The sequence below is a fragment of the Ranitomeya imitator genome, chromosome 1 (genome assembly GCF_032444005.1).
Source record: "Ranitomeya imitator isolate aRanImi1 chromosome 1, aRanImi1.pri, whole genome shotgun sequence".
NCBI classification, from domain to species: Eukaryota; Metazoa; Chordata; class Amphibia; order Anura; family Dendrobatidae; genus Ranitomeya; species Ranitomeya imitator.
Genome location: NC_091282.1, coordinates 347971026 through 347997438, shown reverse-complemented (window position 1 = coordinate 347997438; position 26413 = coordinate 347971026). Strand labels below are relative to the sequence as shown.

General features: G+C 45.3%; 1 protein-coding gene across 1 annotated transcript in view; it reads left to right on the top strand.

Moving 5' to 3' along the window:
- The window catches only part of LOC138672052 (acyl-CoA dehydrogenase family member 11-like), a 239854-nt gene that overhangs the window by 138043 nt on the left and 75398 nt on the right, over positions 1-26413 (top strand). Inside the window, exons 9-10 of the mRNA XM_069760128.1 lie at positions 24078-24172; positions 24247-24346. Of these exons, the coding sequence (XP_069616229.1) occupies positions 24078-24172; positions 24247-24346 (195 nt within the window). The remainder of the gene's footprint in view (positions 1-24077; positions 24173-24246; positions 24347-26413) is intronic.

Below are 26413 nucleotides of genomic sequence, written 5' to 3'. Positions count from 1 at the left end.
GAGTCATAGTACCGGTCCCCACGGCCGAGTGCTTCCGAGGGTTCTACTCCAATCTATTCGTAGTCCACAAGAAAGGAGGCAGTGTGCGGCCCATATTGGACCTAAAACAACTCAACAAATATGTACGGGTCCGTCACTTCCGCATGGAGTCTCTTCGGTGTTGTGAATTCTGTGGCAGAGCTCCCTCCTGTGGTCACGAGTGGTACTTCGGCTGATTCTCTTTGTGAGCTTCCGTTGGTGGAGGAAAGTGGTACTGCGGCTTCTGAGTTTCCTTCCTCAGGTGATGTGGTGAAGTCGTTAGGTGCTGCTCTATTTAACTCCACCTAGTGCTTTGATCCTGGCCTCCAGTCAATGTTCTAGTATTGGACCTGTTTCCTCCTGGATTGTTCCTGTGGCCTGCTGCTCTGCATAGCTAAGTTCCACTTTGCTATTTTGTTTGCTGTTTTTTTCTGTCCAGCTTGTATATTTGTTTTTTCCTGCTTGCTGGAAGCTCTGGGACGCAGAGGGTGTACCTCCGTGCCGTTAGTTCGGTACAGAGGGTCTTTTTGCCCCCTCTGCGTGGTTTTTGTAGGGTTTTGTGTTGACCGCAAAGTTACCTTTCCTATCCTCGCTCTGTTTAGAAAGTCGGGCCTCAGTTTGCTAAATCTATTTCATCTCTACGTTTGTCTTTTCATCTTTACTCACAGTCATTATATGTGGGAGCTGCCTTTTCCTTTGGGGTATTTCTCTGAGGCAAGGTAGGCTATTTTTCTATCTTCAGGCTAGCTAGTTTCTCAGGCCGTGCCGAGTTGCATAGGGAGCGTTAGGCGCAATCCACGGCTGCCTTTAGTGTGGTTGGAGAGGATTAGGGATTGCGGTCAACAGAGTTCCCACGTCTCAGAGCTCGTTCTTGTTTTTTGGGTTATTGCCAGGTCACTGTATGTGCGCTGACCTCTAGGTTCATTGTTCGGGGTTGGCTGGTCATCCTGGAATCTTTGATACCAGAGAGTTAGTGGCTAGATCCTTTTGGTGGCCATCTCTGTCGCTGGATGTGCGTACTTTTGTGCAGTCCTGTGGGATTTGTGCTCGGGCTAAGCCCTGCTGTTCTCGTGCCAGTGGGTTGCTTTTGCCCTTGCCAGTCCCGAAGAGGCCTTGGACACATATTTCTATGGATTTTATTTCAGATCTTCCCGTCTCTCAAAAGATGTCAGTCATTTGGGTGGTCTGTGATCGCTTCTCTAAGATGGTCCATTTGGTACCCTTGTCTAAATTGCCTTCATCCTCTGATTTGGTTCCATTGTTTTTCCAGCATGTGTTCGTTTACATGGCATTCCAGAGAATATCGTTTCTGCCAGAGGTTCCCAGTTTGTTTCGAGGTTTTGGCGAGCCTTTTGTGGTAGGATGGGCATTGACTTGTCTTTTTCCTCGGCTTTCCATCCTCAGACTAATGGCCAGACCGAACGAACCAATCAGACCTTGGAAACATATTTGAGATGCTTTGTTTCTGCTGATCAGGATGACTGGGTGTCCTTTTTGCCTTTGGCTGAGTTCGCCCTTAATAATCGGGCCAGCTCGGCTACCTTGGTTTCACCGTTTTTCTGCAACTCTGGGTTCCATCCTCGTTTCTCTTCAGGGCAGGTTGAGTCTTTGGACTGTCCTGGTGTGGATACTGTGGTGGACAGGTTGCAGCAGATTTGGACTCATGTGGTGGACAATTTGACCTTGTCCCAGGAGAAGGCTCAGCGTTTCGCTAATCGCAGACGCTGTGTGGGTCCCCGACTTCAGGTTGGGGACTTGGTTTGGTTATCTTCTCGTCATATTCCTATGAAGGTTTCCTCTCCTAAGTTTAAACCTCGTTTTATTGGTCCGTATAGGATTTCTGAGGTTCTTAATCCTGTGTCTTTTCGTTTGACCCTTCCAGATTCTTTTTCCATACATAACGTATTCCATAGGTCATTGTTGCGGAGATACGTGGCCCCTATGGTTCCATCTGTTGATCCTCCTGCCCCGGTTTTGGTGGAGGGGGAGTTGGAGTATATTGTGGAGAAGATTTTGGATTCTCGTGTTTCAAGGCGGAAACTCCAGTATCTGGTTAAGTGGAAGGGTTATGCTCAGGAGGATAATTCCTGGGTCTTTGCCTCTGATGTCCATGCTCCCGATCTTGTTCTTTCCTTTCATATGGCTCATCCTGGTCGTCCTGGGAGCTCTGGTGAGGGTTCGGTGACCCCTCCTCAAGGGGGGGTACTGTTGTGAATTCTGTGGCAGAGCTCCCTCCTGTGGTCACGAGTGGTACTTCGGCTGATTCTCTTTGTGAGCTTCCGTTGGTGGAGGAAAGTGGTACTGCGGCTTCTGAGTTTCCTTCCTCAGGTGATGTGGTGAAGTCGTTAGGTGCTGCTCTATTTAACTCCACCTAGTGCTTTGATCCTGGCCTCCAGTCAATGTTCTAGTATTGGACCTGTTTCCTCCTGGATCGTTCCTGTGGCCTGCTGCTCTGCATAGCTAAGTTCCACTTTGCTATTTTGTTTGCTGTTTTTTTCTGTCCAGCTTGTATATTTGTTTTCTCCTGCTTGCTGGAAGCTCTGGGACGCAGAGGGTGTACCTCCGTGCCGTTAGTTCGGTACGGAGGGTCTTTTTGCCCCCTTTGCGTGGTTTTTGTAGGGTTTTGTGTTGACCGCAAAGTTATCTTTCCTATCCTCGCTCTGTTTAGAATGTCGGGCCTCACTTTGCTAAATCTATTTTATCTCTACGTTTGTCTTTTCATCTTTACTCACAGTCATTATATGTGGGGGCTGCCTTTTCCTTTGGGGTATTTCTCTGAGGCAAGGTAGGCTATTTTTCTATCTTCAGGCTAGCTAGTTTCTCAGGCCGTGCCAAGTTGCATAGGGAGCGTTAGGCGCAATCCACGGCTGCCTTTAGTGTGGTTGGAGAGGATTAGGGATTGCGGTCAACAGAGTTCCCACGTCTCAGAGCTCGTTCTTGTTTTTGGGTTATTGCCAGGTCACTGTATGTGCGCTGACCTCTATGTCCATTGTGGTACTGAATGACCTTTCATAACATTGCGTCCATGGAGAATATCTCGCCTCCATAGACATACAAGACGCATACCTGCATATACCGATTGCACCTGCCCATCAGAAGTTTCTCAGGTTCGCAATCGACCAGGACCACTACCAGTTCGTGGCTCTCCCGTTCGGACTCGCCACGGCTCCCAGAGTGTTTACCAAAGTCATGGCAGCCACCATGGACGTCCTGCACTCCAGAGGCATAGTAGTCGTTCCATTCTTGGACGATCTACTCATCAAGGCTCCCACCTTCAAGGACTGCGAGCTCTGCGTCTCAATTACAATCGACACTCTGAGTCACATGGGCTGGTTAGTCAACTTACAAAAGTCATCACCAACCCCGAGTCAGTCTCTGACCTTCCTGGGAATGCTATTCAACACCTCCAGGGGTCTAGTGCTTCTTCCCAAGGAAAAGGCACTGCTCTTTGCCTAGGAGTTCGCACCCTCCTCCGCAAACCCCCTCGATCTCCAGTTTGCCATGAGAGTCCTCGGCAGGATGGGAGCAGCAATAGAAGCCGTCCCATTTGCCCAGTTTCGCCTCAGGCCTCTCCAACTTGCCATTCTCAAGTTCTGGGACAAAAACCCTTTCTCTCTCGACAGGGAGTTCCGGCTAACATCGTCAACCAAGAAGTCCCTGCACTGGTGGCTCAAGCCAACCTCGCTAGCAAAGGGGAAATCCTTTCTCACAGGTCAATGGAAGGTTCTGACCACTGATGCGAGCCTGACAGGGGGCTTTTTCAAAGGCGCATTGCTACCAAGCCGCAATTAAGGACTTTTCTTCAGGGGGTTTCCCGATTGGTTCCCCCCTACAGACGACCACTAGAAACGTGGGACCTCAACCTGGTTCTGACAGCATTGCAGGAACCACCCTTCGAACCCCTTAAGGAGGTCCCGCTCCGCCTTCTATCCCAGAAGGTGGTTTTCCTGGTGGCAATCACCTCGCTACGCAGGGTGTCTGAACTGACAGCACTCTCCTGCAGATGGCCCTTCCTGGTTTTTCACCAGGACAAGGTAGTTCTCCGTACGGTCCCATCCTTCCTTCCGAAGGTTGTGTCCCACTTCCACCTCAATGAGGAAATTTCACTGCCATCCCTTTGTCCGGTCCCGGTTCATAGAGTGGAGAAGGCTCTGCATACGCTTGACCTTGTCAGGGCATTGCGTATATATGTGTCTAGGACTGCGTCCTTCCGGAGGTCTGACTCTCTTTTCCTTCTTCCGGAAGGTAGCCGCAAGGGTCTGCCCGCTTCCAAAGCTACCCTTGCCAGGTGGATCAAATCCACCATACAAGACACCTACCGCATTAAGAATTCTCCTCTTCCAGCCGGTATTACGGCACACTCTACACGGGTGGTAGGGGCCTCCTGGGCCATTCGGCACCATGCTTCGGCACAACAAGTGTGTAAGGCGGCCACTTGGACTAGCCTACACACGTTTACTAAACACTACAGTGTTCATACCCAGTCCTCAGCGGACGCGAGCCTGGGTAGATGTGTTCTGCAGGCGGCGGTGCCCCAAGTGTAGCGACCTGTCTGCACAATATTCGTCCATTGCTTCCCACCCAGGGACTGCTTTGGGACGTCCCATGGTCCTGTGTCCCCCAATGAGGCAACAGAGTAAAGGAGATTTTTGTGTACTCACCGTAAAATCTCTTTCTCTTAGCCTCTAATTGGGGGACACAGCTCCCACCCTGTTGCCCTTCCAGGCCGTTGTTACTGTCGAGTTCTCATATTGTTTGCTTGAGCTCGCACATAGTTGCCTTCTTATAGGCATGGTTATGTTATTCATGTCACGTTCCTCCTACTGCTTATGCACAAAACTGGAGAAGGCTGACGCCGTTCAGGGGTGTATACTGCAGAGGAGGAGCCACGGTTAATCTTTTTCAGATTATGCATAGTGTCGCCTCCTAGTGGACAGCAGCATAACACCCATGGTCCTGTGTCCCCCAATTAGAGGCTAAGAGAAAGAGATTTTATGGTGAGTACACAAAAATCTCCTTATTTCCCAAAACGACGCATTGCGACGGACAGCAAACGACGCAAGTGTGAAAGTAGCCTAAGGCCTCTTTCACACTTCCGTCTTTCAGTTTCCATCACAATCCGTCGATTTTTGAGAATGCAGGATCCTGCAAAAAAATTTGCAGGATCCTGCATTTTCTTATAGACTTGTATTAGCGACGGATTGTGACAGATGGCCATCCATTTCATCCATCTTTCACTGAATCCTGCATAAAAAAACTGTCCGTCAGGCAGAGAAAATGTTCAGAGGAACGTTTTTTCTGCACGTCGGGAAATCGGTTAGCGACGCATCCTGCGCTGCCCGTCACTGGCTACAGCAGTAGCCTATGGGCGCAGGATGCGTCGCTGCCTGTGAAAAAGCAGGAATCCAGCGACGGGTCCCGCTTTTTCAAAGAGAGCATGCGTGGAAGAATTTCCCATCAGGGAAATTCTCTCTCGCTCGCTCTCTTTCTCTTTTTACTATTGATGCTGCCTATGTAGCATCAATAGTAACAAGATAGAATGCTAAAAATAAAAAAATAAAAAATCGCAATATTCTCACCTACCGGCGTTCCCGCGCAGCGTTACCGATGTTCCCGGCAGCTAGCGTTACTTCCTTGTAGTACATTGCGAAATCTTGCGAGAAGTTGCGATCTCGTGAGATTTTGCAATGTATTACTAGGAACGCTAGCTGCCGGGACCATCGGTGCATGGGGATGCCGGTAGGTGAGAATACTGCAATTTTTTTAATTTTTTTTTTAACCTGGTTTGTGTTGTGTATGCGTTTTCGCAGCGGAAAACCGCTGCAAAGACGCATACACGATAGATGCACATAGGCTCGACAGGTCCGTCAAAGACGGGCCCAGTGCACATGTTTTCCACAATCTGCACAGGATCTGTCATTTCAACGTCTTGACGGATCCTGTGCAGATTTGGAAGACGGAAGTGTGAAAGAAGCCTAAAGGTACCGTCACACTCAGCAACTTTCCAACGATCACGACCAGCGATACGACCTGGCTGTGATCGTTGGAAAGTCCTTGTGTGGTCGCTGGAGAGCTGTCACCCAGACAGCTCTCCAGCGACCAACGATGCCGAAGTCCCCGGGTATCCAGGGTAAACATCGGGTCAGTCGAGGGGTTCAAGAGAGGCCTGGATGTCTTCCTGGAGCAGAACAATATTGTATCATACAATTAGGTTCTGTAGAAGGACGTAGATCTGGGGATTTATTATGATGGAATATAGGCTGAACTGGATGGACAAATGTCTTTTTTCGGCCTTACTAACTATGTTACTATGTTACTATGTTACTAAGCGCAGGGCCGCGCTTAGTAACCCGATGTTTACCCTGGTTACCATTGTAAATGTAAAAAAAAAAAAAAACACTACATACTTACATTCCGGTGCCTGTCACGTCCCTCGCCGTCAGCTTCCCGCACTGACTGTGAGCGCCGGCCGTAAAGCGCAGCACAGCGGTGATGTCACCGCTGTGCTTTACGGCCGGCATTCACAGTCAGAGCGGGAAGCAGATGGCGAGGGACGTGACAGGCACCGGAATGTTTGTATGTAGTGTGTTTTTTTTTACATTTACAATGGTAGCCAGGGTAAATATTGGGTTACTAAGCGCGGCCCTGCGCTTAGTAACCAGATGTTTACCCTGGTTACAGGTGAACACTTCGCTGGATTGGCGTCACACACATCCAGCGATGTCAGCGGGTGATCCAGCGACGAAATAAAGTTCTGGCCTTCTAGCTCCGACCAGCGATGTCACAGCAGGATCCTGATCGCTGCTGCGTGTCAAACACAATGAGATCGCTATCCAGGACGCTGCAACGTCACGGATCGCTATCGTTATCGTTCTAAAGTTGCTCAGTATGAAGGTACCTTAAGTGTGTTTATCTCTGAAACAACAACAAGGAGACAAACAAACATGGAAGTGATTGTACAGCCACTGCCTAAAGGTACCATCACACATAACGATATTGTTAACGATCTCGTTGCTTTTTGTGACGTAGCAACGATATTGTTAACTAAATCGTTATGTGTGACAGCGACCAACGATCAGGCCCCTGCTGGGAGATCGTTGGTCGCTGGGGAAAGTCCAGCACTTTATTTTGTCACTGGATCTCCCGCTGACATCGCTGAATCGGCGTGTGTAACGCCGATTCAGCGATGTCGTCACTGGTAACCAGGGTAAACATCGGGTTACTAAGCGCAGGGCCGCGCTTAGTAACCCGATGTTTACCCTGGTTACCGTTGTAAATGTAAAAAAACAAACACTACATACTTACATTCCCGGTGTCTGGTCATGTCCCTCGCCTTCAGCTTCCCGCACTGACTGGTGAGCGCCGGCCAGCCGTAAAGCAGAGCACAGCGGTGACGTCACCGCTGTACTTTACGGCCAGCGCTCAGTCAGTGCTGGAAGCTGAAGGCGAGGGACATGACCAGACACCGGAATGTAAGTATGTAGTGTTTGTTTTTTTACATTTACAACGGTAACCAGGGTAAACATCGGGTTACTAAGCGCGGCCCTGCGCTTAGTAACCTGATGTTTACCCTGGTTACCGGCATCGTTGGTCACTGGAGAGCTGTCTGTGTGACAGCGACCAAACAGCGGTGTTGCAGCGATCGACATCGTTGTCTGTATCGCTGCAGCGTCGCTTAGTGTGACGGTACCTTTATACTTGCTGCCCACTGTTAGGGGAGCATGTATCAGCTGCCAGGTTGTCTTTAATAAAAAAACCCTAAACATAGTTATTCCATCAATTGAAAAAAGACTTGTGTCCATCAAGTTCAACATTTCTTCACGAATTGTACATTGTTTGTCACTGAATTATCTATATCCCATAAAACTGATCCTTTAGCTCAATGGCCAAACACTTCCATTTTAATTCCTCTCCTTGTGTTTATCAGTGCCATGAAATTGGTTTGGTTGATAAAGGAAGTTGTAACTGATGGACAATCCACCTGCTCTGCTGGCATGCCAAGAGATATCTCCTGGACTAACTGATAGATTTGGCAAGTGTGGCTTCCTTACAGTATATATGATACACACAAAAAGCCATCATATGTATTCTTTTGAATGAGAATCACTACAGAAAAAAATCTAGATACTCTGGATCAGATTACAAATCACATCACGCTGTGAAAAAGAGACGTTGCTTGCGAAATAGTAGAAGCTGCATTTCAGTGGAATTTCTCCGTAAAATTTTTGTGTATGGTGTTAAAACCATGGTGAGCAAAATAGTGGATCCTTTTTTCTCTTACTAAACCATTAAGTTGAAAAGGTGACTGTATGCAGATGACTAACATGTACTTTCCAAAGTACAATTGCAGTTAAAGGGAAATTGGCAGCCATTTCATGCTGCCTGAAAGCGCAGGGAGCATGGACTCTACACAAGGTCACCCATTACAAAAGATAAGGTTTTAGTCTGAAATACTGCACAGAGAGACCCTATGTTGAGAAGGAGCCAGGGAAAAGTGTTGACTGAGCGGCTTACTGTCTGTTCTGATCACCTAGGTTGGATTGATTGATGCTCTCCAGTAAAAATATATATATATATATTTGCACATTGGGAAAATAAATGTCAGTCAAACTGTGGGAGGTGCCCGGCAGACTCCTATTTTTGTGCCTAGCTTGTTTGTAAGCTAGGTTTTCTCTGAAGCACTGTATCCATTTACAGTAAAAGGTAGCGTCTTGGATATATAAATGTTGCGGATTACTGCAACATTTTTTCAAACTGAGTGTTTTTGGTTTTACTATTCTCTTTTGTGTCTTCAGGTTTCTTGGTGGTGTGTGAACATGATCATACAGACTTGTTCACTGTGCAAGTAGCCCATGTGTTCTTGTTTCCATAATTGTTCTCTTGTGTCTACAAGACTGGGGAGCTCCACCACTCCTCTTGGGCTATCTGCACAAAAGCTGTTCTACCCTGTATGCACACATGGATTTTTCCTCTCTGAACCCTGTTCACACAGGTTATATACAGATGATCAGGTTTTTAAATACATCAGATAGGGATTGCATACATTAGTTAGGACTGCTCTGATAAGGGTATACCGTGAAGATTGGTAGAGCAGCTTAGTATACATTTTTTGCAAAAAACGTATCAACCAAATACCCTGTTTTTTACATCTTTTACTAGCACTTGCGGATTACTGCAACATTTTTTCAAACTGAGTGTTTTTGGTTTTACTATTCTCTTTTGTGTCTTCAGGTTTCTTGGTGGTGTGTGAACATGATCATACAGACTTGTTCACTGTGCAAGTAGCCCATGTGTTCCTGTTTCCATAATTGTTCTCTTGTGTCTACAAGACTGGGGAGCTCCACCACTCCTCTTGGGCTATCTGCACAAAAGCTGTTCTACCCTGTATGCACACATGGATTTTTCCTCTCTGAACCCTGTTCACACAGGTTATATACACATGGTCAGGTTTTTAAATACATCAGATAGGGATTGCATACATTAGTTAGGACTGCTCTGATAAGGGTATACCGTGAAGATTGGTAGAGCAGCTTAGTATACATTTTTTGCAAAAAACGTATCAACCAAATACCCTGTTTTTTACATCTTTTACTAGCACTTGCGGATTACTGCAACATTTTTTCAAACTGAGTGTTTTTGGTTTTACTATTCTCTTTTGTGTCTTCAGGTTTCTTGGTGGTGTGTGAACATGATCATACAGACTTGTTCACTGTGCAAGTAGCCCATGTGTTCCTGTTTCCATAATTGTTCTCTTGTGTCTACAAGACTGGGGAGCTCCACCACTCCTCTTGGGCTATCTGCACAAAAGCTGTTCTACCCTGTATGCACACATGGATTTTTCCTCTCTGAACCCTGTTCACACAGGTTATATACAGATGATCAGGTTTTTAAATACATCAGATAGGGATTGCATACATTAGTTAGGACTGCTCTGATAAGGGTATACCGTGAAGATTGGTAGAGCAGCTTAGTATACATTTTTTGCAAAAAACGTATCAACCAAATACCCTGTTTTTTACATCTTTTACTAGCACTTGCGGATTACTGCAACATTTTTTCAAACTGAGTGTTTTTGGTTTTACTATTCTCTTTTGTGTCTTCAGGTTTCTTGGTGGTGTGTGAACATGATCATACAGACTTGTTCACTGTGCAAGTAGCCCATGTGTTCCTGTTTCCATAATTGTTCTCTTGTGTCTACAAGACTGGGGAGCTCCACCACTCCTCTTGGGCTATCTGCACAAAAGCTGTTCTACCCTGTATGCACACATGGATTTGTCCTCTCTGAACCCTGTTCACACAGGTTATATACAGATGATCAGGTTTTTAAATACATCAGATAGGGATTGCATACATTAGTTAGGACTGCTCTGATAAGGGTATACCGTGAAGATTGGTAGAGCAGCTTAGTATACATTTTTTGCAAAAAACGTATCAACCAAATACCCTGTTTTTTACATCTTTTACTAGCACTTGCGGATTACTGCAACATTTTTTCAAACTGAGTGTTTTTGGTTTTACTATTCTCTTTTGTGTCTTCAGGTTTCTTGGTGGTGTGTGAACATGATCATACAGACTTGTTCACTGTGCAAGTAGCCCATGTGTTCCTGTTTCCATATTTGATAAAAAGGTATATTTTATTGAAAAGCAATTACTGACACAAACACTTACAGTTGTGGCCAAAAGTATTGACACCCCTGCAATTCTCATTTTCTTCCTGAAAATGATTGCAAACACAAATTCTTTGTTATTATTATCTTCATCTAATTTGTCTTAAATGAAAAAACACAAAAAGAATTGTCCTAAAGCCAAATTAAATATAATTCCACACCAAACATAAAAAAGGGGGTGGACAAAAGTATTGGCACTGTTCCAAAAATCATGTGATGCTTCTCTAATTTGTGTAATTAACAGCACCTGTAACTTACCTGTGGCATCTAACAGGTGTTGGCAATAACTAAATCACACTTGCAGCCAGTTGACATGGATTAAAGTTGACTCAACCTCTGTCCTGTGTCCTTGTGTGTACCACATTGAGCATGGAGAAAAGAAAGAAGACCAAAGAACTGTCTGAGGACTTGAGAAACCAAATTGTGAGGAAGCATGAGCAATCTCAAGGCTACAAGTCCATCTCCAAAGACCTGAATGTTCCTGTGTCTACCGTGCGCAGTGTCATCAAGAATTTTAAAGCCCATGGCACTTTGGCTAACCTCCCTAGATGTGGACGGAAAAGAAAAATTGACAAGAGATTTCAATGCAAGATTGTGCGGATGTTGGATAAAGAACCTCGACTAACATCCAAACAAGTTCAAGCTGCCCTGTAGTCCGAGGGTACAACAGTGTCAACCCGTACTATCCGTCGGCATCTGAATGAAAAAAAACTGTATGGTAGGAGACCCAGGAAGACCCCACTTCTTACCCCGAGACATAAAAAAGCCAGGCTGGAGTTTGCCAAAATTTACCTGAAAAGCCTAAAAAGTTTTGGAAGAATGTTCTCTGGTCAGATGAGACAAAAGAATGCAAAGAGGCATTCAAAGAAAAGAACACGGTCCCTACAGTCAACCATGGCAGAGGTTCCCTAATGTTTTGGTGTTGCTTTGCTGCCTCTGGCACTGGATTGCTTGACCGTGTGCATGGCATTATGAAGTCTGAAGACTACCAACAAATTTTGCAGCATAATGTAGGGCCCAGTGTGAGAAAGCTGGGTCTCCCTCAGAGGTCATGGGTCTTCCAGCATGACAATGACCCAAAACACACTTCAAAAAGCACTAGAAAATGGTTTGAGAGAAAGCACTGGAGGCTTCTAAGGTGGCCAGCAATGAGTCCAGACCTGAATCCCATAGAACACCTGTGGAGAGATCTAAAAATGGCAGTTTGGAGAAGGCACCCCTCAAATATCAGGGACCTGGAGCAGTTTGCCAAAGAAGAATGGTCTAAAATTCCAGCAGAGCATTGTAAGAAACTCATTGATGGTTACTGGAAGCGGTTGGTCGCAGTTATTTTGGTTAAAGGTGGTGCAACCAAGTATTAGGCTGAGGGTGCCAATACTTTTGTCTGGCCCATTTTTGGAGTTTTGTGTGAAATGATCAATGTTTTGCTTTTTGCTTCATTCTCTTTTGTGTTTTTTCATTTAAGACAAATTAAATGAAGATAATAATAACAAAGAATTTGTGTTTGCAATCATTTTCAGGAAGAAACTGAGTATTATCTGACAGAATTGCAGGGGTGTCAATACTTTTGGCCACAACTGTAAATACTGGGCAAAAAAGAGATAAAGGTAAATCGGTGACAAATAATCCAGAGATGATGGAGCCCGCGGCATTGCATGTATAATAATAACCAAAGGGTAATATATGAAGATAAACAGTGATGGTAAGTATGAAAGGTAATCATCCTTTTCTCACCCAGGAGCTTGTCAGATTCTAGTGTGCTGGTGAGCATGGATATGGAACTATATTACATTCTGCCACAGTGCATGGACTGCTGGAGATCCATTTCAATGTGAACACACACTATGTAGTTCAGACCTACCACGTGTGCATTTTATACTTTTGGCTAATAGATCATTTTATTTGATTTGCTTCAGGATAGTTACCTTTTATACTTACCATCACTATTTATCTTTATATATTACCCTTTGGTTATTATTATACATGCAGTACTCCTGGCCCCATCATCTCTGGATTATTTGTCACTGATTTACCTTTATCTCTTTTTTGCCCAGTATTTACGCATTTGTCTGCAATTGGTTTTTCAATAAAATATATTTTTAATAAAGGATTGTGCACAGTAAACTACAGACATGAGATGAAATTCACCTTGTGGTTGTTTAATCTTTATTTTCAGTTTTAAGTTAATGAGATTCTTGTGCTCCAGGGCCTGCGAGTTTCGGGGGGAGGGGGGCTTCATGTGCTGCTCTGCTTAGGTATTCATCAGTATGACTTCTGGCAGGTCACTGAGGGACCCTAATTTACATAAAGAATATTGCAAAAATGGTGCCATCTTAGTGGAGACAATTTTTTCTTCTCTTTCAGGATGACGCCACCTGCACAGTAGCAGCTATCGGATCACTCATAGCTGCTACTGCGCAGACAGGGCCAGCGCCATTTTCAAACTGATTTTTTTTTTTAAAGAATTTATGGATATCATGAATAACAGGATTACATACACATTATATATACCATCATGGTGCAGTGCAGGTGCCACCGCCAATACCTGCAGAAGGTAATTTTTTTTTCAAGATATATATATATATAATATTCATTATGTAAAATAGGGATTATGTAACTGAGGGATCATTGACTTGTCGGAAGCCATACAAAGGCATACATAATCAAAGTACCACTTGGAGAGCCCCCCACAGGCCGCCCCAGAGCACGAGAATCTCATGAACTAAAAACTGAAAATAAATATTAAACAACCACAAGACAACAACCACAAGATGGATTTCATCAACCCAGGTATCATTGTAATCAGTGTAACGGCGATGACCTGACCGTGTCTGTAGGTTACTGTGCACGATCCCATTGACAGGTTCCCATTAAGTTGCATAGACTCAGGTTCCTCCTTGTTTATATACCATCAACGGATTGTGTTTTTTGGGATCTCCTCTTTATTGCCCGTGTGGTGGCATTATCACCTGTGCAATGCTAAAGGAATCCTGAAAACGTGATCTGTTGCAGGGCCTTGAGAATTTGAGTTGAGGAACACTGCTGTGTGTGGGGTTCGAGCAGCATAAAATGTCTGGCCGGTTCCCTTTTAACCCCTTAACGACCACCGATACGCCTTTTAATGGCGGTAGTTAAGGGTACTTAAACCACAGCACCGTTAATTATCGGCACTATGGAAAAAGTGTATAGCGCCCCCCAGAGTTGGATTTTCTACTGGGGTCTCGGCTGCCAGGGGTAGCCGAGACCCCAGAGAACATGATTCGGGTCAGTTTTTACCGACCCCCGGGTTGCGATCGCCGTTATTAACAGTATAACGGCATCCGCAAAAAAAAGGCGCGATTGCCATTTAATTTCTCTGTCCTCTGATGTGATCTCACATCAGAGGACAGAGAAATGGGGTCTCCGATCGCCCCAATACTTACCAGTGTCACCCGATGTCCCTGGATCCTCCTGCTTCCCTCCACGGCCGCTGGCGTCTTCTCCCGGTAATAAAATAGCGGGCGCATGCTTAATGCGCCCGCTGAGATCTGCCGGCCGGCACCCGGCAACAGTAGGAAGATTTTTCCTATTGGTTCATTTTGGTCACTGTGATAGATCCTAACACAGTGAGCAAAATAAAAAAAATAGTAAATAACACCCCCCCTTTATCACCCCCTTAATTAGGGAAAAATAATAAAATAAAGAAAATGTATTTATTTCCATTTTCCCATTAGGGTTGGAGTTGGGCTAAAGTTAGGGTTAGGGTTGGGGCTAAAATTAGGGTTAGAGTTGGGATTAGGGTTAGGATTAGGGTTGGGATTAGGGTTTGGGTTAGGGTTGGGATTAGGGTTAGGTTTGTGCTTAGGGTAGGGGTGTGTTTGGATTAGGGCTGGGATTAGGGTTAGGCGTGTGTTGGGGTTAGGGTTGTGATTAGGGTTATGGTTAGGGTTGGGATTAGGGTATAGAGGTGTGTTGGGGTTTCCACTGTTTAGGTACATCAGGGGGTCTCCAACGGTGACATGGCGCCACCATTGATTCCAGCCAATTTTGCGTTCAAAAAGTCAAATGGTGCTCCCTTCCTTCTGAGCTCTGCGCCCAAACAGTGGTTTACCGCCACATATGGGGCAGCAGTGTACTCAGGACAAATTGGACAACAACTTTTGGGGTCCAATTTCTCCTTTTACCCTTGGGAAAATAAATTGGGGGCTAAAAAATAATTTTTGTGGAAAAAAAAAGATTTTTTATTTTCACGGCTCTGCGTTATAAACTTCTATGAAGCACCTGGGCATTCAAAGTGCTCACCACACATCTAGATAAGCTCCTTGGGTGGTCTAGTTTCCAAAATGGGGTCACTTGTAGGGGGTTTTTACTGTTCAGGCACATCAAGGGCTCTGCAAATGCAACATGACGCCCACAGACCATTCCATCAAAGTCTGCATTCCAAAACATCACTACTTCCCTTCTGAGCCCCGACGTGTGCCCAAACAGTAGTTTTCTCCCACATATGGGGTATCGGCGTACTCAGGACAAATTGGACAACAACTTTTGGGGTCCAATTTCTCTTATTACCCTTGTGAAAGTAACAATTTGGGGTTGAAAGGATCATTTTTGTGGAAAAAAATATGATTTTTTATTTTCACGTCACTACTTTCCTTCCGATCCCCGATGTGTGCCCAAACAGTGGTTCCCCCCTCCCCACATATGGGGTATCGGCGTACTCAGGAAAAACTGGACAACAACTTTTTGGGTCCAATTTCTCCTGTTCCCCTTGTGAAAATAAAAAAATTGCTGGCTAAACATTTTTTTATTTTCACGGCTCTGCATTCTTCTGTGAAGCACTTGGGGGTTCAAAGTGCTCACCACACATCTAGATAATTTCCTTAAGGGGTTTAGTTTCCAATACGATGTCACTTGTGGGGGGTTTCCACTGTTTAGGCACGTCAGGGGGTCTCCAAAAGCGACATAGCGTCTGATCTCATTTCCAGCCAATTCTGCATTGAAAAAGTCCCTTCCGAGCTCTGCCGTGCGCCCAAACAGTGCTTTACCCTGACATATGGGATATAGGCGTACTCAGGACAAATTGCACAAGTTTGGGGGTCTAATTTCTCCTGTTACCCTTTTGAAAATAATAATTTGGGGGCAAAAACATCATTTATTCGGACTCCCATGACAGCACTACGAGAGAGGGGATCCGCCCTTCAGGAATAGGAAACCTACAGATACAAAAGGGCGGCACCTCTCCCCATGCATCAGTTGGTTTCCTGTTCCTGGAGGGACGGGATCGTACAGACCTCGTAATGAATCCCAGGCCGGCCGGCCGAATCTGGTAGCGGGGGGTCTCCTACCTCGGCCAGTGCGGAAGTCCCTGGAGACGCCACGGTGGTCCTGGCTGGACTGCACGTCAGTGGTGTATACAGCAGAGAGCAGAGTCCGGAGGATTCCTGATCTCCTTTAGCGCCAGCGCCGGTAAGTATAGCGCTCCTTTGGGTCCATGCGGCGGTACAGCGCGGTGGTGAGGTAGCGGTGTCAGGAGGGGAACGCTGTCCGGAGCGCTGCTGCATGTTTTTCGGCATCCTGCACCGCTCTCAGCGTTTGCTGGAGCGTTTCCGGGTGCGGTGACATCGAGGGGCGGAGTTAGCAGGCGCTTCCGGGTCGTTGGGGGACTGCGCATGCGCAGTCTATCCAAGATGGCAGCGCCCATCGTTCCTGAACGCCGGATTCCTCATAGACTACGCTGACCTCCCAGCTGCAGCCTCATCAAGCAGGGACCTATGAGAGTGGCGCCAGGCAGCCTGCTGACCGGATCTCAGGGGGATTTAAGCAGGTGTTGGATTTAGAGCCCTGCTTTTGGAGAGTGATGGTGAGCAGCAGCCTCAGCTGCTGGATGAAGTGCGACAGAGGCCCATGGAAAAGGAGCATGTCAGAAGTGACCAGTACAGCCGTAAAAGCTCATCCAAGCAGGGATCTAGAGCATCGACTGGCAAAGAACCCCCTCGTGTTCCGGTACCTTTTTTGGCCTACGCTGGTAAGTGATCTACGTGAATGTTCACTCAGTGATGCGGGCCCCTTATACTTTGTCATTCTAGGGGAAGAAAAGTACAAAGATGAAACATAAGGAGTGCGCCCTATGTGGAATCCCTTTACCAGAATCTTACCCTAAAAAATTATGCGCCCCCTGTATACAGCAGACGGTGAGGTCTACAGGAGTGGTAAGGGTTGAGTGACATCAGGTTAGATAGAAGATATCACCCTTATTGTCCTCCCCTAGGTAGCGGAAAAATCTGCATCTATGGCTAATCTAAAGGAGATGATCCGTATGGAAGTAAGGGAATCCCTGCGGTCGCTATCCTAGGCGGGAAGTTCAAAGCATAAAGCTACGGTGATCTCTGATTCTTCGGAGGAAGAAAAGGAGGAAGGTTCTTGTGGCTCGATTTCCTCTTCCTCGTCATCAGAAGAGGACTCTGGCCGATTTTGTCTACCTCTGGACCGGGTTGATAAATTATTTAAATCGGTCAGGGGTACGATGGGCTTAGAAGAGCCTAAAACGCAGCTTTCCCGTCAAGAGTTAATGTTCAGCGGCTTGGATCACAAGAAACGTAGATCCTTTCCAGTGAATGAAAAGATTCAAGACTTAATTCTCCGGGAGTGGAAAAAACCGGAGAAGGAAGGTTCATTGCCACCAGCTTTAAAGCGCAGGTATCCCTTTGAGGATGCGGCTGTGGATACCTGGGACAAGGCCCCTAAATTAGATGCTGCGGTGGCGAAAGCATCGAAAAAAGCCTCACTACCTTTTGAGGACATGGGGACCCTTAAAGATCCTCTTGATAGGAAGGCAGATACCTTCCTTAAAGGTACCTGGGAGATGGCAGCTGGATCTTTGAGACCGGCAGTGGCCGCGACATGTACAGCCAGATCCTTAATGGTCTGGCTGGAACAGTTGGAGTCCCAACTTAAAGAAGGTGCTTCCAGAAATTCAATCCTAAGTGCGCTCCCAGTAATTCAGGATGCTGCTGCCTTCCTGTCGGACGCTTCGGTGGATTCAGTCAAAATGGCGGCCAGAGCGGCAGGACTCTCCAACGCGGCTCGTAGAGCCTTATGGTTGAAGTGTTGGTCGGGTGACATTCAGTCAAGATCCAAGCTATGTGCTATTCCATGCAAAGGGGAATATCTCTTTGGACCAACCTTGGATGAGTTGCTCGAGAAGGCAGGGGATGACAAGAAAAAATTCCCTAATTTGTCATCGGCCTCTTACCAGCGTCCGTTCAACAGAAGGAGATTTGGTCGTGGAAGAAAACGCGCATCCTCGCCTTCTAGAGATAATTTTAGATGGGAGGATAGACGCAGGAGAGGTACGGGCTACATGTTTCGCCGTTCCTCAAAAGAACGTAAAAAACCAGACCAATGACTAGCAATCCCTGTGGGAGGGAGATTGGCAACCTTCTCTTCCGCATGGTCTGACATCACAAACAGTGACTGGGTCCGAGGCGTTATATCGGAGGGTCTGAGACTGGAATTTAATCACTGGCCTCAGGATAAATTTAAGCTAACCCCCTTACGTTCCTCCACCATTGAACAGACGGCTTTGGAGGCAGAGGTCATGAATTTATGCCTTAAAAAAGTGCTGATTGAGGTCCCAGAATCAGAAAGAGGAAGAGGATTCTACTCTCCTCTATTTCTGATTCAAAAACCAGACAAATCATTTAGGACTATCATTAATCTTAAATCCCTTAATGAGTACCTGGTTAATACTACCTTTAAAATGGAGTCAATCAGCTCAACAATAAAGATGTTATTCAAAAACTGCTTCATGGTAGTTGTGGATTTAAAGGATGCATACTATCATGTTCCTATCCATGAAAACTTCCAGAGGTTCCTAAGAGTAGCGGTGTCTATGGGAGGAATTGTTCGCCATTTTCAATTTAGAGCTCTTCCCTTCGGCCTTTCAGCAGCACCTAGGGTGTTTACTAAAGTAGTCGCTGAGGTCATGGCACACTTACGAGAATTCAATATCCTCATTATTCCTTATCTGGATGATTTCCTTATAGTTGGAAGCTCAGCAGACCATTGCCTTGCTCAAGTAAAGACAGCTACGACTAAACTAGAACATCTGGGCTGGATCATAAATTATGAAAAATCCCGATTACAGCACCTAAAAATCCAGAGATTCCTAGGGCTGTTATTAAATTCCGAGACCCAACAATGCTGTCTTCCACCTGATAAATTACTCCATATTCAACAGCAGGTGTTAAAAGCGATTAATAAACCATCCATGACCCTCAGACAGGCTATGTCACTATTAGGTTCCCTAACTTCGTGTATTCCTGCCGACCGTTGGGCCCAGTTCCATACCAGGCCTTTACAGTTTGAAGTACTGGATAGTGATAGAGCCTTACAGGGTTCCTTGCAGGGTCAAGTGACATTAAGTCCAGCGGTTCTTACATCTCTTAGATGGTGGCTAGAAGAAGACAAACTGTCAGCAGGAGTTCCCTGGGTGACACACGTGACTCGAGTAATAACAACAGACGCCAGCCCCACGGGGTGGGGGGCACACATGGGAGACATTGTAGTTCAGGGTCTATGGGACCCCCAAACATCAGCCTCTTCTAATCAGAGAGAGTTAATGGCGATTGAACTATCAGTTAAGAAACTCCTCGTATATCTACAGGGTCACCATGTCAAGATCCTCTCGGACAACCTAGTAGCAGTGGCCTACGTGAATCACCAGGGTGGAACACGTTCTGAATCTCTGATGGAAGTAGCGGACCGCCTGCTCCAGACAGCAGAGAACCATTTTCTATCTTTAACTGCACTACATATAAGAGGGAAATAAAACATAAGAGCAGACTTTCTAAGCCGCAACACCTTAAAACAATGGGAATGGTCTCTGAACAGAGGCATCTTCAACCAGATTGTCCGCTTGTGGGGTCATCCAGAGGTGGATTTATTTGCCACCAAGGACAACAGAAAAACAAAAAAATTCTGTTCCCTAAATCCCAGGGAGTATCCGCTGGCAGTGGATGCCTTCCTGATCAGATGGGATTTCCGATTGGCTTATGCGTTCCCCCCGCTGGGCCTATTGCCTCTGGTGGTCAGAAAGATAAGGGAGGATCAAGCGAGAATCATACTGATCGCTCCATTCTGGCCCAGAAGAGCTTGGTTTTCCTGGCTCAGGACCATGTCAGTGGAAGACCCCTGGGTACTTCCGTACATTCCGGATTTGCTTCGTCAAGGTCCGATCAGCCATCCACAAGTGAAGGGACTCCATTTGACGGCATGGTTTTTGAGAGGTCATTGTTAAAGAACAGAGGTTTTTCCCCAAATCTAATTGATACCCTTATGAAGAGTAGGAAACATATAACAACTAAGATCTACTCTAGAACTTGGAGAAACTTCCTGGCCTCTTCAAATTTTAATATTGAAGAAGGAATACCAATCAACCAGATTTTAGAATTCCTGCAGAAGGGGCTAGAGCTAAATCTATCTACAAGTACGCTAAAAGTACAAGTCTCAGCCCTAGGTGCCCTGTTTTCTTGTAACATTGCTAGTAACTATTGGGTATCGAGGTTTATCAAGGCATCTAGTAGAGCTAGACCTATACACAGGAATAGATCGGTGCCTTGGGATCTCAACCTAGTCCTTTCAGCTTTGACTAGGGAACCGTTTGAGCCCTTACATTCAGCCTCAGTTAAATTATTATCCCTCAAAACAGCATTTTTGGTGGCAATAACATCTGCTCGTAGGATAGGGGACATACAGGCTCTTTCTAGACTTTCCCCTTATACAGAGTTTCTACAGGACAGAGTAGTCCTCAGACCGGACCCGGCTTATTTACCAAAGGTAGCCTCAGATTTCCACAGATCTCAGGAGATAGTTTTACCGTCATTTCTCCCTAGGTTACTAAGTGCAGGGCCACGCTTAGTAACCCGATGTTTACCCTGGTTACCAGTGTAAATGTAAAAAAAAAAAAACACTACATACTTACATTCCAGTGTCTGTCGCGTCCCTCGGCGTTCTGCTTCCCTGCACTGTCAGCGCCGGCCGGCCGTAAAGCAGATTACAGCGGTGACGTCACCGCTCTGCTTTACGGCGGGCGCTCACAGTCAGTGCAGGGAAGCAGAACGCCGGGGGACGCGACAGACACCGGAATGTAAGTATGTAGTGTTTTTTTTTTACATTTACACTGGTAACCAGGGTAAACATCGGGTTACTAAGCGCGGCCCTGCGCTTAGTAACCCGATGTTTACCCTGGTTACCCGGGGACTTCGCATAGTTGGTCGCTGGAGAGCTGTCTGTGTGATAGCTCTCCAGCGACCACACAGCGACGCTGCAGCGATCGGCATCGTTGCTTAATTTGACGGTACCTTAAGGCGTTAAGGAATTTTGCTAAAGCAAATCTAAAAGCTTTTGTCTGTTTACAGAAGTTCTTATTTATTCTCTATGAGAAAATGTTAAGTGAGAAGACTCCCACAGAAGCACAAGGCAAATTCGGAGACATAGAGTACCTTAATTAGAATCTAATCCCAAGGACCTGCGCTGAGCACTGACAAAATCGTGTAGTCATTACATAGTAACATAGTAACATAGTTAGTAAGGCCGAAAAAAGACATTTGTCCATCCAGTTCAGCCTATATTCCATCATAATAAATCCCCAGATCTACGTCCTTCTACAGAACCTAATAATTGTATGATACAATATTGTTCTGCTCCAGGAAGACATCCAGGCCTCTCTTGAACCCCTCAACTGAGTTTGCCATCACCACCTCCTCAGGCAAGCAATTCCAGATTCTCACTGCCCTAACAGTAAAGAATCCTCTTCTATGTTGGTGGAAAAACCTTCTCTCCTCCAGACGCAAAGAATGCCCCCTTGTGCCCGTCACCTTCCTTGGTATAAACAGATCCTCAGCGAGATATTTGTATTGTCCCCTTATATACTTATACATGGTTATTAGATCGCGCCTCAGTCGTCTTTTTTCTAGACTAAATAATCCTAATTTCGCTAATCTATCTGGGTATTGTAGTTCTCCCATCCCCTTTATTAATTTTGTTGCCCTCCTTTGTACGCTCTCTAGTTCCATTATATCCTTTCTGAGCACCGGTGCCCAAAACTGGACACAGTACTCCATGTGCGGTCTAACTAGGGATTTGTACAGAGGCAGTATAATGCTCTCATCATGTGTATCCAGACCTCTTTTAATGCACCCCATGATCCTGTTTGCCTTGGCAGCTGCTGCCTGGCACTGGCTGCTCCAGGTAAGTTTATCATTAACTAGGATCCCCAAGTCCTTCTCCCTGTCAGATTTACCCAGTGGTTTCCCATTCAGTGTGTAATGGTGATATTGATTCCTTCTTCCCATGTGTATAACCTTACATTTATCATTGTTAAACCTCATCTGCCACCTTTCAGCCCAAGTTTCCAACTTATCCAGATCCATCTGTAGCAGAATACTATCTTCTCTTGTATTAACTGCTTTACATAGTTTTGTATCATCTGCAAATATCGATATTTTACTGTGTAAACCTTCTACCAGATCATTAATGAATATGTTGAAGAGAACAGGTCCCAATACTGACCCCTGCGGTACCCCACTGGTCACAGCGACCCAGTTAGAGACTATACCATTTATAACCACCCTCTGCTTTCTATCACTAAGCCAGTTACTAACCCATTTACACACATTTTCCCCCAGACCAAGCATTCTCATTTTGTGTACCAACCTCTTGTGCGGCACGGTATCAAACGCTTTGGAAAAATCGAGATATACCACGTCCAATGACTCACCGTGGTCCAGCCTATAGCTTACCTCTTCATAAAAACTGATTAGATTGGTTTGACAGGAGCGATTTCTCATAAACCCATGCTGATATGGAGTTAAACATTGATTATCATGTAAGATTGTTCTCATTTTATGTAGGTTGTCCTGAGAACAACAGCATGCGCTCTTCTCAGTGGGAAGATCTGCTGCACAACAGTAGTGTGTATTAATCAGAAACATAAATGCCTCTTGGATTGTTTAGTTTCAGCATGATCATGTGGCTATTTCACACTGTAATAGTTTACAGATTTTTTTTTTTGACTGATATCCTAAAAAAGTTTACTTTCTGGCGGGGATATTTCTGAGCTGGAGTTTAACTCTTTAAGGTGTTTAGTCATGTGGTAGTACTTTAATACTATTGAGAGACTATTGTTGTTATTATTATTAATTATTATAGCGCCATTTATTCCATGGCGCTTTACATGTGAGGAGGGGTATACATAATAAAAAAAACAAGTACAGTAATCTTAATGCAAGTCACAACTGGTACAGGACCCTGCCCGCGAGGGCTCACAATCTACAAGGGATAGGTGAGGATACAGTAGGTGAGGATATAGCTGGTCGTGCAGTTGTTTGGTCGATCGGTGGTTACTGCAGGTTGTAGGCTTGCCGGAAGAGGTAGGTCTTCAGGTTCCTTTTGAAGGTTTCCATGGTAGGCGAGAGTCTGATGTGTTGTGGTAGAGGGTTCCAGAGTAGGGTGATGCGCAGGAGAAATCTTGTATCCGACTGTGGGAAGAGGAGATTAGAGGGGAGTAGAGAAGGAGATCTTGGGAGGACCAGATGTTGTGTGTAGATAAGTACCGGGAGAAGAGGTCACAGATGTATGGAGGAGACAGGTTGTGGATGGCTTTGTATGCCATGGTTAGGGTTTTGAACTGGAGTCTTTGGGTATTGAGCCAGTGCAGGGATTGACAGAGGGGAAAGGCTGGGGACTAGCAGGGGGACTGATACGAAGTTCATTCATGTCTGCAATACGTTAGGGGCACATTTGTAAAATTTGTGAAACCAACTTAGAAAAGATAATAATAATCTTTATATAGTGCCAAAATATTCCGCAGCACTTTACAGTTTAACAGTTTCAAACACAACAGTCATAAGTAGCAACGTTAACACAAAGATAACAATTGTCAGTACTCAATGGTTGACACCTGCTTAACTGAAGACATGATGAGAAATAGCAGGCATTTCAAGATTATAGCAGACTCTTAAATGAGGCTAAGTTCCTATTTGCCATTATCTTTCAGATGGCCAATGTAAAAACACATACTTATATATTTCTACACCTAAAAGCTGTGATAATTATGCCACATTTCAAGGGATGTAGTTTCTTAATACTTTTAAACCCTTTTTGCTTTGTGTGTTAAAGGCTTTTTCTTTATTTATTCCCTGTACTCTGGTAGGTTACCCTTAAGTTGTTTCTCGTTAATACATCAAATAGGTGACACCAGAATCCCTGTACTTTTCTTCTCTGAAGAGGCTATTTGCATACCTTGTTACTAGAGGACTAACATTTTTCAAATCTGTTTTTTATCCACTATATCAGATTGTCAGTTATATTTAAGGGCTGATATGTATTTTTCTTTATTTTGGTAAACTTAAGATCTCACCTGAAGGTCGCGGTGTTGCTTCAATCTCCAATATGTTCACAATAACTCGCATTCACAACACCATCACTGCAGTTGCTGGCATGAGAAGGTAAAATCTCTCTACAATATATTTGTACTATGTATTCAGGCAGATAACAGCACATTTTTTTAAAAAAAATCTAGGGTAATTTATCTGGCCCGTGATTATGCATCAAAGAGATTTGTATTTGGCAATCTGATAAAGGACCATCCTTTGCATATGCAGACTATTGCACGCATGGAGGTAAGTGCTTTTTCTTTGATATTGTTTCTTGCTGAAATTTAACAACTCTGGCGATATAGCAACATTTTAGGCTACTTTCACACTTGCGTCGGTATGGGTCCGTCTGGCCGACATACCGACGCACGTTGTGAAATTTCTGTCTGGCCGACATACCGATGCACGTTGTGAAATTTCTGCACGACGTGGGCATCCGCTGCCCATTCTGAATTCCGGGGAGGAGGGGGTGGAGTTTCGGCCGCGCATGCGCGGTAGAAAATGGCAGACGCGACGGATAAAAAAACGTTGCATTGAACTTTTTTTGTGACAACGGTCCGCCAAAACACGACGGATCCGTCACACAACAGATGCAACGTGTGGCTATCCGTCGCGATCCGTCGCTAATACAAGTCTATGGGCAAAAAACGCATCCTGCGGGCACATTTGCAGGATCCGTTTTTTGCCCAAAACGACGGATTAAAAAAAAAGCTAGTGTGAAAGTAGCCTTAGTTATACAACATTGAGAAAAATGAATTCAGACAACTTGTTTATACATCTACGGACACTGACCACTTGAGATAAAAAGTTGCCCTGATTTTTTAGGCTGCAGTTTTCATTCCTTAATTTTTAGACCTTCTGATGTTCATTTTACAATCTACTTCTAGTATAAAACTTTGCACCTGCTCTCTCTTTGTTTTCCACTCCATTCTCTTAAGTATACCTGATGGATGCCAACAGCAGCCTGAAGCTGTGTGCTGTCTGCAGGGCTGCCATCCGGTTATTACTGCCCTAAATGGTGTATGGGTCCCGGTGAGTAGAGGGGAACCCGGTCTGGGCCCACCCTCTTTCTTCTGCTCACTGGGCTCCAGCTGCAGGGTCTGCCAGTTCGGTAACTGAACGTGTGTCCTCAGATGAATGTTCATATGAAATGCATTGCAGTGCAGCAAGCTAGTGGCTTTCTGCACAGCAATAGTTAACAGCCGCCAGCTGACATCGGCTTATAACGTCACTGCCATGCGCCGGCATGACCGCGCCTCAGATGGATGAGGAGAGGATGCCAGTGGACCCTGGCCAGGTAAGAAGAAACCTTTTTTTTTTGTAAAGCCACACAATGGGGAGCAAAATGGGAGATCTTATGGGGCAGGATGGAGGAGACAAGGGGGCATGATGGCAGAACATATGGAGCCAGGAATGGGAGACTACAAGGGGCCATGATTGAGACATGTGGGGTCCAGAATGGAGTATATATGGGAACAGGATGTGAGACATTATTACTGTAGGTGCTAATTAAGGGATTTATTTTATTTTTGAGGATACTGTTTTCAGTGAGGGGGAGGAAGTCCTGTTACTGTACAGGGCGACACTGTCACTTTTTTTCAACTGATGTAGTGGAGAAGTTGAAGAATAATTGGTGAATTTGTTTTGGAAGTGGTGCTTTAGATAACTGTGTCTTATTTTCTGCAGAGACAAGTCCTACCTAGAAGAAGTGTTGGGGGCTATGCTGCATGAAGAAGAAAAGGGAAGATAAAGGACTTCAACTAGAGATGTTGCCGATGTGTCAGTGTGTTATCTTTACACTGACACACTACACTCTATACTATATAGAGAGCTCCTGTGTAAAATGTCACTGGTGATCCCTGTATTACCTGTACACTGACATTATGCGCCGGATCTCTATATATAGTGTCAGTGTACAGGGATCACCAGTGAGATTATATGCCTGAGTTCTGTATAATGTCTCTTGTGATCCCTGTATTACCGGTACACTGACATTATGCGCCGGATCTCTGTATATAGTGTCAGTGTACAGGGATCACCACTGAGATTATATGCCTGAGTTCTGTATAATGTCTCTTGTGATCCCTGTATTACCGGTACACTGACACTATATACTGTAGACCAGAGGTTCCCAACGTTTCTGACCTTGAGAGCCATATTCAGCTCTGACAGAGGGTCGCGAGCCACATCCAGGCTTGAGAGAGGGTCGCGAGCCACATTCAACTCCCGCCCCATCACAATAGTGTCAACCAAAGCCCCCATTACTGTCATAATGGTAACTAAAGCTTTTCCACAAAAATCACCCCAAAGCAG